Source organism: Beta vulgaris, chromosome 9 (genome assembly GCF_026745355.1).
Source record: "Beta vulgaris subsp. vulgaris cultivar EL10 chromosome 9, EL10.2, whole genome shotgun sequence".
In the NCBI taxonomy this organism is placed as follows: Eukaryota; Viridiplantae; Streptophyta; class Magnoliopsida; order Caryophyllales; family Amaranthaceae; genus Beta; species Beta vulgaris.
This window is the reverse complement of record NC_079210.1, coordinates 41,217,723-41,234,143: the sequence shown is the minus strand read 5'-3', so window position 1 is coordinate 41,234,143 and position 16,421 is coordinate 41,217,723. Positions and strand designations below refer to the sequence as shown.

Sequence of the window (16,421 nt, the reverse complement as noted above, 5' to 3'; positions counted from 1 at the left end):
TTTCTAGAGTTAGCTTAGGTGGATAAGAAATTGTATAGATATCTGATTGACCATTATATTTGTGGTGCTAGAGTGATTAATCTGGCTGACAATAGTAGCATACGTGTTGATGATTATTTCTTTGAATATGTTCTTGGGATTTCTGGGATGCCAGGAAAACGAGTTGAAGAGCTTGATGGCTCAAAGGCAAATAAAGCTATTCGTGATGAATCTGGAAATAGATGGAGACAATATTTTCGTCTTTGTGATAAAGCAGTAATATATGTTGAAGGGGAAACTATTATAGATATGATAAAAGACCTTAATGCATCTAGTGATGAATTAAGGAAGAGAAGAAGAAAACAAGAAGGAGAAAGGAAAGACAAAGACAAAGGAGACTAAGCTACCAAAACTTGGTGGTTGTAAAAGTAGACGAGCATTGGAGGAACAACCTCATAAAATTCAACCAAAATTAAGACATTCTTAAAATGATAAGAAGTTGAAAATTATGGTTAAAGATTCAAGAAAATCTAAAATTTTAGGTTTCCAAAGGACATAACACTTACACATTCACCAGAAAAAAGTGTACTTAGGCGTACTCATGTTTCTGTCTAGACCAAAACCAAGGAAAATTTTGGTACAGTTTTCTGTCCAACTATATAATTTTTTTTTGTTTATTTATATATATATATATATATATATATATATATATATATATATATATATATATAATAATATATATATATTTATATATAATATATATATATATATATATATATATATATATATATATATATATAGGAATGAGATCTCGTGAAAACTATTTTTAGGCTGAAAACTGAAAACAAGGGTAACTTTTAACCCCTTTAGGGTAACTTTTAACACTTTTAGGATAACTTTTGCCAGTTTTGGGGTAACTTTATTATATTAAGGGTAGTTGTATATATTTGAAGGATAACTTTATTTATTATAAGACTAAATATTACCACTTTTAGGATAATTTTTACCGTTTTTAGGCTAACTTTTAGCAATTTTAGGGTAATTTCATATATATTTCAAGGGTAACTTTATGCACTTTTAGGGTAACTTTATATTGCGTGTTTATGAAATCTTATGGTTACATTACTTGGATGTTGTTGCTTTCTCTGATGAAAACTGATAATTTTAATTTTCCTAATCTTTCGTTTCATGTGGTATTGTCTACTTTTTACTTTTGGTGTTCTCTCTGTTTTTTATCTTGTTCATTATGGTGTAGCATACTCTGTTTTTATTAGTTTCCAAAAATTGTTATTAGTTGCTGTATTAAAGCTCTTTGTTACCCCTCTCACTAACATATATTTGGCGAAATTCATACAACCTATTAGCTCAATTGGCAAAACATTGTGTAAGACACAACGATGTAGGTTCGAATCCTTCATAGGTTTAACTATAATCAAAGTTAAAATAAGTTACCCTTAAAATCTAAAAAGTTGTCCTAAAAATGGTAAAAGTTACCCTAAAAGTGGTAATAGTTACTCTTATAATAAATAAAGTTACCCTTGAAATATATAGAACTAAAATATAATAAAGTTACCCTAAAACTGACAAAAGTTACCCTAAAAGTGTTAAAAGTTACCCCAAAGGGCTTAAAAGTTACCTTGTTTTCAGTTTTCAGATTAAGAGCTGTTTTCAGCGGATCCTACCCCTATATATATATATATATATATATATATATATATATATATATATATATATATATATATATATATATATATATATAGAATTGAGTTCAGGTGAGAATGAGGTTTTACATGAGAAATGAGAAAGAATAACAGCCCTTAGATCATGTTACATGTAACGGTCAAGATTAAAAATAAAAAGGGATTACCCTAATCAATCTTACGCATAACTCGCTGACCCTATCTCTCTTCTCTCTCCTCTTTCATCCTCTCTCTCTCCTCTTTCCTCTCTCCCAACTCTTAAGTTTGGTTCTTATGCAAATACTTCGATTTTCTGCAATTTGTTCATCAAGTTTCTTCTGCAATTCACCAAATTCAACTAGTTCGACGGTTTCAAGTTTTTTTCTGCAATTATTTGTTCAGCGATTTGCTTTCTGTTCAGCGATTTTCACCAAGTTTTTTTCTGCAAATACTCCTCTCTGTTCGACGGTCGAACTTGGGTTATCTAGTTCAGCGAGTAAATTTTCTTCTGCAATTCAACCAAAATCAACTAGTTCAGCGATTTAGTATGGGAGAGAAAGGTAAGTTTTTTTTTTTCGTTCTAGTTTACTTCTTGAATTTTTTTCAGAATTGTGATTATGATTTCTTGACATTAATTATGCGAAAATTTTGAGAACTTGATTTCTTTCTGATTAATTTTCGAGAACGTGACATTTAGTTTAATTACGATTTCTTTTTCTGATTTTTTTTTCAAGAACTTGATTTTGGTGGGTTTAGTTATATAGTTTGAAAATTTGTCTGAACTCTGAAAAGCAAATGCAAGTAAGAAAGCAAAAGCAGTGATTATGATTATGTTGTGATCTATTGGGTACTCGAATCAAGTTTTTCCAGCAATCCCCCACTTCCAAACAAAAACTTGTGCTTAAAAAACTTTCTGCTTGAATATTTTGTAAGTACTGTGAACTTATATTCAATTCATATACTCGGGATAAACTTGTAATCACCTCTTTTGCTCATTAAAAAAGTTGCGGTATGATGTGATTGAACAGCTTTGGTGCTTGTCTGCTTGATACCTGATGATCTTCTAAGTATTACTGAATGGGCAACATATTTTCAGCTTGTCCTGAAATCCAGTTTGAGAGTGGTAACAGAACAGTAATCTGCTTTGTGCACCTGCAAGATTACCAACATCTACTGGTTGATGTAGTAATTGTGAATTTGTCTCTGAGGATGTTTACAATCTACCTCCAAAGTCCAAACTCCCCCCCACCCCCACCACAAACTAATGTTGACCTTATAATTAGAGTTGTAGCATTATTTAATAAGAGTTATACAAATTATTAATTAGAGTTACAGGGGTATTTTGAGTAGTCATAAGAGTTATAATTATAGTTATAGCATTATTTGGTATGTACATCTTATTTAGAGTTATAGATTATAGTTAATGTTCACCTTGTTGATGTGTGCATTTTCAGGGGTTTGTGTTTTGTGTTCGATGTAGAGAGAGGATGAAAGAGGAGCTCTTGTTGATGGGTGGTAGCGATAACTTTGACATAGATTTTGAATTTGTTTAGTGTTGTATTCAATATTGACATTCTTAGCATTAATTACTCCACCATTGTTTGTATAATTTTTTACCAGTTTGGAGCTTGAGACTTTTTTTTACCTCCTGTATATACTCTCTGGAGCTTGTAATTATCAATCATCTTAATGATAATTGATTATAACTTTTAAACATGTATTAGCATCACTCTAATAGGTAGTTCTGTAAAGTTAACTATTCATTCGTATAACTCTAAAGAGGATTGCCATAATTCTAATCTGTACATCCTATAACTCTTAACAAGCAATGTTATAACTCTTAACTCTTAAATACTACTACCTACTACTCTAATTAATTGTTGTCAGTACTCTAAATAGTATTTCTTATAATTTTAAATAAGTATTGGTATACTTCTTCACTATTATATCCTACAACTCTAATCAAGTGTTGCCATAATCGCAAATGATAATTGATGTATACACGTGGGGGTTACTTAATGTCATGATGTTTTAGTGATGGTTTAATTTGTGTTTTATCTATGTGTTACTCTTAACTTGGACACTGTGGCAAACATGATTATATGAATACCACTATAATCGATATTTTATGTTTTGAATATTCAATTCTGGTTGTATGAATGTGTGATTAGTTTATGTATGTGTATGTAGATATGAACATTGTCGAGGTTGGTAATGTGAACGGTAAGCGTAGTGCATGTCAAAGTATGGATTTGGTTGATAAGAAAGGGGCCAAATTACTTAAAAAGGATAGTACATCACATGTACCGAAACAGAAAAAAAAGCCATCAGAGTTGTCTACTCAATGTAGACCGAATGAGTTGGTAAAGCTTATAAAGGACTTATCTTCGCAACAAGTCCAAGATGTGAATGACATTGGTTTTGGAGGTCTTTGCAGTTTGCATTTGACTCAAAGTCCTACTACCATGATCCCTTTTTTAATAAAGTCTTTTAATCCTGGCAGTTGGGTGTTTAGAATCGATGCGGTGAATAAATTTGTGGTAAGTAAGTTTGATGTGCATGAGGTCTTTTTGCTTCCCATGGGTGATTATGAGGTTGAGGAGATTTCCACTGGTAGAGGATCTAAGGAGTCTGATAATATCTTGAAAAGAGAGTTTCGATTTAAGTTTGATGTTGTTGATGACAGACAAGGAATTTCTTTGAAGGATGTAGCTGCTAAGATTCGATCGAATGAGATGCAGGCGGGTGGAGATGAATTTAAAAGTTTGTTTGTCCTTTATGCTATGGGTAGGTTTCTTGCTCCTACGTCGAACAATAAAGTGGATTTGAAACTTTTAAAAGCCGTTTCTCAAGTATGTAAAATTAAAGAATTTGATTGGTGCTCATATGTGCTGGAGAAACTTTCTAATGGATTTGGGAAATATCATGTAGATAGTTTGGCTAATCTTGGAGGTTGTGTTATCATGTTAGAAATTATATACTTCCATAGGTTAGTTTTCAAATCTCATGCGTTACCTAGAGATCCCCCACTTGTTCAATTTTGGACAGATGAAAAATTCCAAAAACGTATTCATGATGAGTTAGGTTCTGGAAGTTTTGGGAATGGGATTTTGGATTTGGAGAGTCATCTCTCTTCGCGTCTTCAATGTAATTCAGTACCTTCAGTCCAGGATATCCAAAGGAAGTGTTTGGCTGATATTTCTCACTGCAAGAAGGTAATTAGCTTTGAGATTCCAGATAGCTTGCCTTCTGACGAGGAGATACATAAAACTGCAACAGATGTATGTCCTCCTATAACTCTTATCATATATTTTTATTGCTTTTTCATGATATCCTATTATGTTTTTAATTATTATTCATGATATCCTGCAGCAGATGAAATGTATTTATTGGAAAATAAATATTATAGTTTAGATATTTTCGTCCAAACTAACTAAATACAACTAGAAGTCCCCCTCAAAAAAAAAAATACAACTATAAGTCTATAACGGAAATGTAACACATGTTATCAACTCTAATAAAATACTCTTATAACTCTAATTAGTAATTGCTATAACTCTAATCAAATACTTCTATAACTCTAATCAAATACTTCTATAACTCTAATTAGTAATTGCTATAACTCTAATAAAATACTTCTATAACTCTAATCAAATACTTTTATAACTCTAATCAATAATTGCTATAACTCTAGTCAAATACTTCTATAACTCTAATCAAATACTTCTATAACTCTAATTAGTAATTGCTATAACTCTAATCAAATACTTCTATAACTCTAATCAAATACTTTTATAACTCTAATTAGTAATTGCTATAACTCTAATCAAATACTTTTATAACTCTAATCAATAATTGCTATAACTCTAGTCAAATACTTCTATAACTCTAATCAAATACTTCTATAACTCTAATTAGTAATTGCTATAACTCTAATCAAATACTTCTATAACTCTAATCAAATACTTTTATAACTCTAATTAGTAATTGCTATAACTCTAATCAAATACTTCTATAACTCTAATCAAGTACTTCTATAACTCTAATTAGTAATTGCTATAACTCTAATCAAATACTTCTATAACTCTAATCAAATACTTCTATAACTCTAATTAGTAATTGCTATAACTCTAATCAAATACTTCTATAACTCTAATTAGTAATTGCTATAACTCTAATCAAATACTTCTATAACTCTAATCAAATAATTTATATAATCTAATCAAATACTTCTATAACTCTAATTAGTAATTGCTATAACTCTAATCAAATACTTTTATAACTCTAATCAAATAATTTATATAACTCTAATCAAATACTCTTATAACTCTAATTAGTAATGATATAACTCTAATCAGATACTCCTGTAATTATAATTTATCAGTCTATCTATCATATATGTATCTTCATATATTTTAAGATTTTTTCCTTTCCTTTTCACAGGGCCTGCATGAGATTTTGTTGTTAATGAAAAGAGACTTGGACGTTGTGTCTTCCCATTATATTGATCGATTGTCAAAAGCAAAGAGTATGATCAATAACGCAGAAAATAAAGGGAAAGATAATATACATGTTTCTGATTCTCCTACTTTGTCTCCAACTCCGGCTTTTGTTCATGAAGATGCATGGCAAGTATATATCGATAATGTCACAGATTCTATTTCTGCTATGAAAAAAGCTGCTGATGATATGCCAACTTTCCAATTACTCTCTCAGTCTGAAAACGAGTTATTAATTGGTGCCAAGGGTCCAGATGTTTCTTCCCCATCCTTTGTTGACATTTCAATTATTGGAGATGAGTGTGCTAAGTCGTGTTCTCATGTGGACGAAATCAACAAAAGAGAGATGGTTGCGTTAGATCTCCAATGTCTTGGTTGCGTACATCTTCTAATAGCCATAATGTCAACAATGATGGTCTTGGTTCTACATATAATTGTGGGATTCAAAATGTCCCTGTCACTTTGGTTTCAAAATTTATGCGTCAAAATGTAACACTATTATCATACATGCCATCCTTCCGGAAACATGTAGTTGATTATTGTATGGTAGATCACAATGAAACTTTGGCACAGAGGTAAACATTATTACCTACATCATACTTCATTATTTTCTTTATTTTATATTATTTTTGTTAACTTTCTATATATACTTTTTACAGTCAAATTATTGCGTCTTTTGGAGAAAACCACTTTGTTACACGAGAGGATTTTTTAAGTTTGGCAACCAATGAAATGATCACCACAACTGTTATTGAGGGTTGGAGTTTGTTGATGAACTATGTGGAGTCAACCGAAGATTCTTCACCTCGACGCATATTTTTCGGCCTTAATCATGTGGTAATCTCTTCAATATTCTCCTTTTAAAATGCTTTTGAAATCTTATGGCTAGTCAAAAAGGTCTTCTAAATTGAATTTCAATAGATCATGGATGCTCCTATAACTGGTCCATTTTCATTCATCATATTCATATAACTGGTCCATTTTCAATTATAGTTATAGCATTATTTGGTAGGTACGTCTTAATTAGAGTTATAGGTTTATTTGATAAGAGTTATAGGAATTACTAATTAGAGTTATAAGTTTAATTGACAAGTTTTATGTGATATTTTTAGGGTCCTTTGATAAATATTACGGAAAACATGACGAAATTGAAGATGTTGCATTATTGAGTGAGCTATTTTCTTCATGGGATATTTGGATCTCATGTAACAAAGTCAAATGTGATCTTCATAATGTTGATTTGGTATGTCTTTCGTACTTCTTTTTATAATGTCCTTTTCTATATTTATTTATCTAATAACTCAACTTGTTCAATTTGTGGGTCGCAGATATTCGTTCCACTCTTGTACATGGAACACTACTTTATTGTTGTGATCAACTTCATACAAAAAAGAGTGGATTATCTGGATAATAGAGTCTACGGAAATTGGGATGATTCTCACTTCAAGAAGCTTGCCATTAGTATAGTAAGATTTACAATATTTATAGGTCTTTTGTTCTTATTTGTTTTTAGTACTTTTAAGCTTTATTGGTTCGTTATTTTTCTCTATAGTTATTTATCTATTTTTTTTTTTGCAGCGCTATAACATGAGTGATTATTTGGATAGATTTGAGCATCCATTGGCTGCTGATTTAGTTTCATATGATATCATTAATGTCAAGTTTCCATGGCAAACAAGTAAGCCAACCTTGGATTGTGGTGTTTTTGCAATGGTTCACATGTTGAACTATGATGGAGAAATATTTGAGTCTCAGCTTGACAACGCCAAGATAAGGCGTACAATGAGAGCTGAAATCTGTGCAGCCCTTGTTTTGTGTGATATCAATAATATTAGGAAGGAGATCATCCAAAAGATTCATGAGTTCAATGAGATAAAGGCTTCTATTCGAGACAAGTTGTGGATGATTTACAAGGAACAAGACAATATACGGAAAGAAACAGCTCGTTTAAAGGTGTAGAGTAAACATATAATTCATGAAGTTGCAGCTAAATAATTCTCACACATTTACAAGTATTTTTTTCCACTTTGTAGAGGGATAGTGTTAGGGAGGATTTATTAGAATCAAAACTACTATGTGCTGATATTAGTATTTACTTATTTCAACTTTTACTAGCATTATTTTTTATATATGTGCTGATCACATGTGCTATTTCGCTCGCAATGTTTCCCTAATTAGTAATTTATATAACCCTAATAAAATACTAACGTACGTAACAAGTAATGTCATAACTATAATTAAAATTCTTATGACTAGTTAAATACTTCTGTAACTCTAAGTAGTAATGCATATCAACTCTAATAAAATACTCTTATAACTCTGGTTAGTAATTGCTATAACTCTAATCAAATACTTTTATAACTCTAATCAAATATTTCTATAACTCTAATTAGTAATTGCTATAACTCTAATCAAATACTTCTATAACTCTAATTAGTAATTGCTATAATCTAATCAAATACTTCTATAACTCTAATCAAATACTTTTATAACTCTAATTAATAATTGCTATAACTCTAATCAAATACTTCTATAACTCTAATCAAATACTTTTATAACTCTAATTAATAATTGCTATAACTCTAATCAAATACTTCTATAACTCTAATTAGTAATTACTATAACTCTAATCAAATACTTCTATAACTCTAATCAAATACTTTTATAACTCTAATTAATAATTGATATAACTCTAATCAAATACTTCTATAACTCTAATCAAATACTTCTATAACTCTAATTAGTAATTGCTATAACTCTAATCAAATATTCTATAACTCTAATCAAATACTTTTATAACTCTAATTAGTAATTGCTATAACTCTAATCAAATACTTCTATAAATCTAATCAAATACTTTTATAACTCTAATTAATAATTGCTATAACTCTAATCAAATACTTCTATAACTCTAATCAAATACTTTTATAACTCTAATTAATAATTGCTATAACTCTAATCAAATACTTCTATAACTCTAATCAAATACTTTATAACTCTAATTAATAATTGCTATAATAATCAAATACTTCTATAACTCTAATTAGTAATTGCTATAACTCTAATCAAATACTTCTATAACTCTAATCAAATACTTTTATAACTCTAATTAATATTGATATAATCTAATCAATCCTTCTATAACTCTAATCAAATACTTTATAACTCTAATTAATAATTGCTATAACTCAATCAAATACTTCTATAACTCTAATTAGTAATTACTATAACTCTAATCAAATACTTCTATAACTCTAATCAAATACTTTTATAACTCTAATTAATAATTGATATAACTCTAATCAAATACTTCTATAACTCTAATCAAATACTTCTATAACTCTAATTAGTAATTGCTATAACTCTAATCAAATACTTCTATAACTCTAATCAAATACTTTTATAACTCTAATTAGTAATTGCTATAACTCTAATCAAATACTTCTATAACTCTAATCAAATACTTCTATAACAACAACAATAAAAGAGAAGGGTAAGAATGATTTTACTTTCATATTTATAAAGTTTGCAACATCCTATTTCATTTTTATTCTAATTATAATAACAATAATACATTAATATGTAAAAAAACACCAACTATCTATATTAGCTATTAGTTCTTCACCACTTTCATCTGTGTTAGCTATCATTCCTTAAGTTTGTTGACTTCGATAAGGACAATTCCTTGCATCATGATTGACCATTTTATTGCATAGACGACACCTTCTTAGTGGTTTTTGTTGCTTCTCAATAGTCTTTTCTTTCACAGATTTGAGCCTCTTCCTACCCTTGTTGTTGGCTTTCTCAGGAACTTTTATAGTTACCTCGTTTGGAGCACTACATCCTATCAATTCTTGAATGACTTGGTCTTTTGTCATTGACGTATTATCCTCACCCGATTTAATGGATTTCTTGAAGCCTCTTAGATTTTCAATTAGAGCATCAATATCCTCATCCCTTTCTTCAACGAGACCAATGGTTGTATATATTTCATTCCACAATTCACCTAATTTTATCTGCTTCATTTCTACCTTTCCACAATCTTTAGGAAAATTTTCATCAAACTCATGAATATGACTTTTGTGTGCTTCCTTCGTCCATCGAGTGAGGATATATTTATCGGGCAACTTATTCAAATGTTTGGCCTTGTAAACCCAAAGAACATGCCTACATATCAATCCAACCCTCTCGAATAGTGAACATGAACATATGGCATCAAAAGTCATTGGATCTAAAGTGACCTCATAATTCTTCTTCTTTCTATCTTCAGTGACAGTAATGTATTCCATTCCATCCCTAATTTCAGACCTTGCATGACCACATGTGAAACATGCTGCACTAACTTCTTCTTGAAATAGGTAAAAGATTACATGGGTGTATACTTTAGAGACGCTTGCTTCGATCGGCCAAGGGGTGATAAGTTGAGGGTAGGAAGTGTCGTTATCTTTGTTCAAACTGCTTTGAGCATGTCTTTGTTGTTGTACAGCCGTTTGGAAACGCAACCAGAACTCAACCAATGTAGCACATGGACTATTGAAATTACCAAAAAAACTATTCTGGCTCTCTGATCTTTGTGTTGTGCTGATTAAGCCAGCCATTGGTTTCTCTTTGAAATATGCTGGGATCCAAGACTCCTTTATGTTGAATATGTCATTAAGCCACTTATGTTGAATATGTCATTAAGCCACTTATTTTGCTGTAGATTGAATTCTTGTATGACTTCATTCCACTTATCAACAAACTCTTGTGGCTCTAATTCTTTATCCCAAACACAAGCATTTATCTTCTTGAGGAAATCTTTTTCTTTATTGCGTTCAGCTATCCCTCCCATGTCATTAGGTTCCGACTCTTCTAACCCTTCTGTATCAGTTGAGTTTGTAATCTGTATGTCTTTCCCTTTCCCCACCTTGTCAGTAAGTTTACCCATAATATGCCACATGCAGAATTTTTGTTGTGCATCATTGAATACTTTTGGGAAAGCTTTCTTCATTGCAGGATCCTGGTCAGTGATAATAAAGTTTGGTTCCTTATTGCCCATAGCTTGTTTGAATTTTTCAAAAACCCACACAAAAGAATTGTCATTCTCTCTTGATGTCAAAGCAGCACCAAAAATCACAGACCTATGAAAAGGAAAGGAAAAAATCTTAAAATATACGACGGAGATACATAAAAGATAGACTAGACTGAGAAATTATAGTTTCATAAGTATATGATTAGAGTTATATGCATTACTAATTAGAGTTACAAGAGTATTTGATTAGAGTTATATGAAAACTAATTATAGTTACATGAGTATATGATTAGAGTTATATGCATTACTAATTAGAGTTACAGGTGTATTTGATTAGAGTTATATGAATTACTAATTAGAGTTACAAGAGTATTTGATTAGAGTTACATGAATAACTAATTAGAGTTGCAGGAGTATTTTACTAGTCATAAGAGTTATATGAATAACTAATTAGAGTTGCAAAAGTATTTTACTAGTCATAAGAGTTATATGAACTAGTTTTTATATGCACGCGATGCGTGCGAACATACATACAAAATTATTTTTTTAGGAGATGAAAAAAATTAAATTAATTATTAATTATTTTTAATAAATTAGGAATATTTGAATTCTTGATGGTTTTCTTTTTGTAATATTTTTCTATTTTTAAAATTAATTAGGTAGTTTTCTTTTTTATTTTTTCATTAAAGGAAGTAGTTATAATAGAGATGTTATGAGGATAAAATGGGGTTCTAATATTTTGGTGCCTACCCCTCTTCCATATAGAATAGAGATTACCTTTTATGATGGTCAATCCCTGTAAATGGGCAGAATACCAAGTTGTACATGTTTGTTCCATACGTAGCATCAAACGAGACAACATCTCCAAAAGCAAAGTAATTTCTCCTACACAAAGCATCGGCCCAAAACACTCTATGCAAACCTTCTTTCGCATTAGCTACATAGTCAAAGAAAAATCCACTATTCATCTCCTTTTGTCTACTTAAGGTGCTTATAAACATATCAGCATCATGTTCTCCAATGTATGCTCTAACATCCCGTGCAAAGTTTTTGAAGTCGCCAACAGTTGCTCCAACATTTCCATAACCACCAACCTTCTCCTTATACATTCGGTACGTCTTTGTTGCTCCAATATTGAGTTTAGAGTTATCAATTATCATTTTCTTTTGATACATCGTCAAATTTCTTTTCAACTTTTGGAATTGTCCTTCTTCAGGACTTAGTAGCTTGTGGTTATGTCCTTCATGAAAAGACCAAACTCGATATTTGGATATCTCATGAAGTCGGAAAACAATCTTGGCGATGCAACCAACCCGTGTAAGTTTTCTCCTCCTCTTTTGAGTTGGGGAAATTGGCTCAACCGACTCAATATTAGTTGTGTGATTTGCTGCAGCCACTGCCTTCACTCCTTGCTTGTTACACAAAATGTATTTGAATACAATAGTGCCATCCTTTGCTCGAGTCTCGGTAGACATTCTAGTATCAAATCCACATGCTACAGCATATATATTATAAAAGTCTATTGCATCTTTAAGACTGTCGAAAATCTGCCCAACTTTAGGAATTAATTCTGCTGGAACAACTCGAGTGAACTCATGTTCTCCGCATGGGGTGATGTTCGTACTTTGCTTAGGTGGTGTAGACAGATTTAATGAGGCAATGTTTATGCTTTGCATAGAGTTACTAGTTCCTGCCTCTGCATATTAAATAGGTATAAACTGTAAGTCAACTATTTAGAATTCAAAGTATTGCACACATAAATTCCTATAACTCTAATCAAGAGTGTCTATAACTGTAATAATTATTAGTAATTGTTACAAAAAGTAACCCCTTGCATAATTAGTAATTCATATAACTCTAATAAAATACTCCTTATAACTCTAATTAGTAATTGCTATAACTCTAATCAAATACTTTTATAACTCTAATCAAATACTTCTATAACTCTAATTAGTAATTGCTATAACTCTAATTAAATACTTCTATAACTCTAATCAAATACTTTTATAACTCTAATTAATAATTGCTATAACTCTAATCAAATACTTCTATAACTCTAATCAAATATTTCTATAACTCTAATTAGTAATTGCTATAACTCTAAGCAAATACTTTTATAACTCTAATTAGTAATTGCTATAACTCTAATCAAATACTTCTATAACTCTAATCAAATACTTCAATAACTCTAATTAGTAATTGCTATAACTCTAATCAAATACTGCTATAACTCTAATCAAATACTTCTATAACTCTAATTAAATAGTTCTATAACTCTAATTAGTAATTGTTATAACTCTAATCAAATACTTCTATAACTCTAATCAAATACTTCTATAACTCTACTTAGTAATTAGTAACTCTAATTAGTAATTCGTATATGACTACTCAAAAGTACCCCTATAACTCTAATTAGTAATTCGTATAACTCTAATCAAATACTACTACAACTCTAATTAGAAGGTGAACATTAGTTTGCAAAATATGAATTTCCTATAACTCTAATTAGTAATTGCTATAACTCTAATCAAATACTTTTATAACTCTAATCAAATACTCCTATAACTCTAATTAGTAATTGCTATAACTCTAATCAAATACTTCTATAATCTAATCAAATACTTTTATAACTCTAATTAATAATTGTTATAACTCTAATCAAATACTTCTATAACTCTAATCAAATACTTCTATAACTCTAATTAGTAATTGCTATAACTCTAATCAAATACTTCTATAACTCTAATCAAACTTTTATAACTCTAATTAGTAATTGCTATAACTCTAATAAAATACTGCTATAACTCTAATCAAATACTTCAATAACTCTAATTAGTAATTGCTATAACTCTAATCAAATACTGCTATAACTCTAATCAAATACTTCTATAACTCTAATTAAATAGTTCTATAACTCTAATTAGTAATTGTTATAACTCTAATCAAATACTTCTATAACTCTACTTAGTAATTAGTAACTCTAATTAGTAATTCGTATATGACTACTCAAAAGTACCCCTATAACTCTAATTAGTAATTCGTATAACTCTAATCAAATACTACTACAACTCTAATTAGAAGGTGAACATTAGTTTGCAAAATATGAATTTCCTATAACTCTAATTAGTAATTCCTATAACTCTTATCAAATAAACCTATAACTCTAATTAAGACGTACATACCAAATTATGCTACAACTATAATTTTAACTTTTATGACTACTCAAAATACCCTTATAACTCTAATTAGTAATTCGTATAACTCTCATTAAATACTACTACATCTCTAATTAGAAGGTGATCATCAGTCTGCAAAATATGAATTTCCTATAACTCTAATTAGTAATTCCTATAACTCTTATCAAATAAACCTATAACTCTAATGATGCTATAACTATAATTTTAACTCTTATCAAATAAACCTATAACTCTAATGTTCACCTTCATTGACACAATGGATCATAATTGACACAATGCATCATATCATATACAGCAAAATACAACTAATATTTTAGAGCACAATGCATCATAATTGACACAATGAAGTAGCAGTTGCGTTTAGAAACACAATGCATCATATCATATACAGCACATGATCATAGCGAATTTCTTAAGCATACAATATGAATTATGCAGCGATAATCGTTCCCATGAAGTATTACTTTAGCATACAATATCAAGTATGCAGCGAATTATGCAGCGAATTTCGTGAATTATGCAGATAATTATTAACTAATTTTCGTGAATTTCGTGAATTTCGTGAATTAAGCATACAATATGAATTATGCAGCGAATTATGCAGATAATTATTAACTAATTTTCGAAAAAAAAACATACATGTTCATGAATATAGACTAACCTTCATGCGATGCGGTAATGGATTCCATGAAATTTCTTGACAAAAGACGTTTTTGGAAGAGAGAGAAAAGAGGAGAAGAAAAAATTAGGTTTTGCATGGAAAGGATGAAAATAGGTAGTTTAAAGTTAACATTAGTTACTTAATCTTGGCCCTTGACAGGATCTAATCTAAGGGTAGTTATTCTTTCTCATTTCTCACCTAATTTCCTTTCTCATAGGATCCTGCCTCTATATATATATATATATATATATATATATATATAAAAATATATAACACACACACACACACACACACACACACACACACACACACACACACACACACACACACACACACATAAATAAAAATCCAGTTTTTATGTTTCCAATCAATTAATATCATAATATTAATCATGCAAATAAACTCATATATAAATCCCTCCCTTAATCGAATTAAAATAATAAAAAAACATCAAATTAAAGATCATATTGATCTATGCAATAGGCTAACTGATACCACTGTAGGACTTTAGATGTTTAATGCGGAAAAAAATATCATATACTCAAACATCTAACCCAAAAACAAATTGCATAAACTAACATGAATCAAATAACATATAACATTATATACCTTTGATGCGTGAATCCTCAAAGGTACTAACTTCCAAGTGAGATCTTATGAGAATGCCAAACGTCGTTCCTCTAGTGTTGGTCTACGAACAACGGTTAGATCACCACGTATGCTAGTACGGAAAGAGGAACATTTTTCACTCCTTACTTTGTATGGTGTTATGCCAAAAAAGGAGGAAGAGGAGGAGTCTAAGCTTTACCAAAAATCAGAATTTTTAGCAAAAAGATGATGATATGATTCATTTATAACCTCTATATCAATATATAAAGTTGTTACAATGGTGATTTCATAAGGCTTAACTGGCTACATAATGTCATACATTAAGAGGCTTAAGTAGCCATATAAAGCCACCCATTATAAATAATTTAACAACAAGAGTTACAACTCTCCTCCTACCATCCATATGACCATCAAATCATTTCCGAATTGGATTTGAGTAATTATTTAACCTTTGTTACAATGTGTGACCTCATAGGACCCAATCAATATTAGTAGTCGGACCAATCTCATTAATCCAACAAACTCGGCCACCTAATATTATTGAATATATTATCTCTATAAACTTGTCCATATATATTTAGTTTGTTACAATTGATCGAGGACAAAATCCTTCAACAACATATTAAAATTAATACTAACATCAAAAAGTGTTAAAAAACTAACTTAAGTGTGTAATATTTATGTTGAATATTGATGAGTGTTATGATTTTTTATTTCCATTGCTCTAGTGTAAAGAGTAATGTTTTCCAAAAAGGACTATATCGAGGTAGGACATGTTATCTTATA

At 30.0% G+C, this 16,421-nt stretch overlaps 1 protein-coding gene across 1 annotated transcript; it reads right to left on the bottom strand.

The window, feature by feature from the left end:
• Positions 1 to 9,810: 9,810 nt before the first annotated feature.
• Positions 9,811 to 10,755, bottom strand: LOC125493676 (protein FAR1-RELATED SEQUENCE 9-like). The gene has a single exon (XM_048637160.2). It carries the CDS (start codon positions 10,753 to 10,755, stop codon positions 9,811 to 9,813), a length of 945 nt encoding a protein of 314 aa, XP_048493117.2.
• Positions 10,756 to 16,421: the final 5,666 nt, after the last annotated feature.

Coding starts and splice junctions, on each gene's coding strand:
- LOC125493676 (XM_048637160.2), bottom strand. CDS start 10,755: ATGGCTGGCTTAATCAGCACAACACAAAGATCAGAGAGCCAGAATAGT.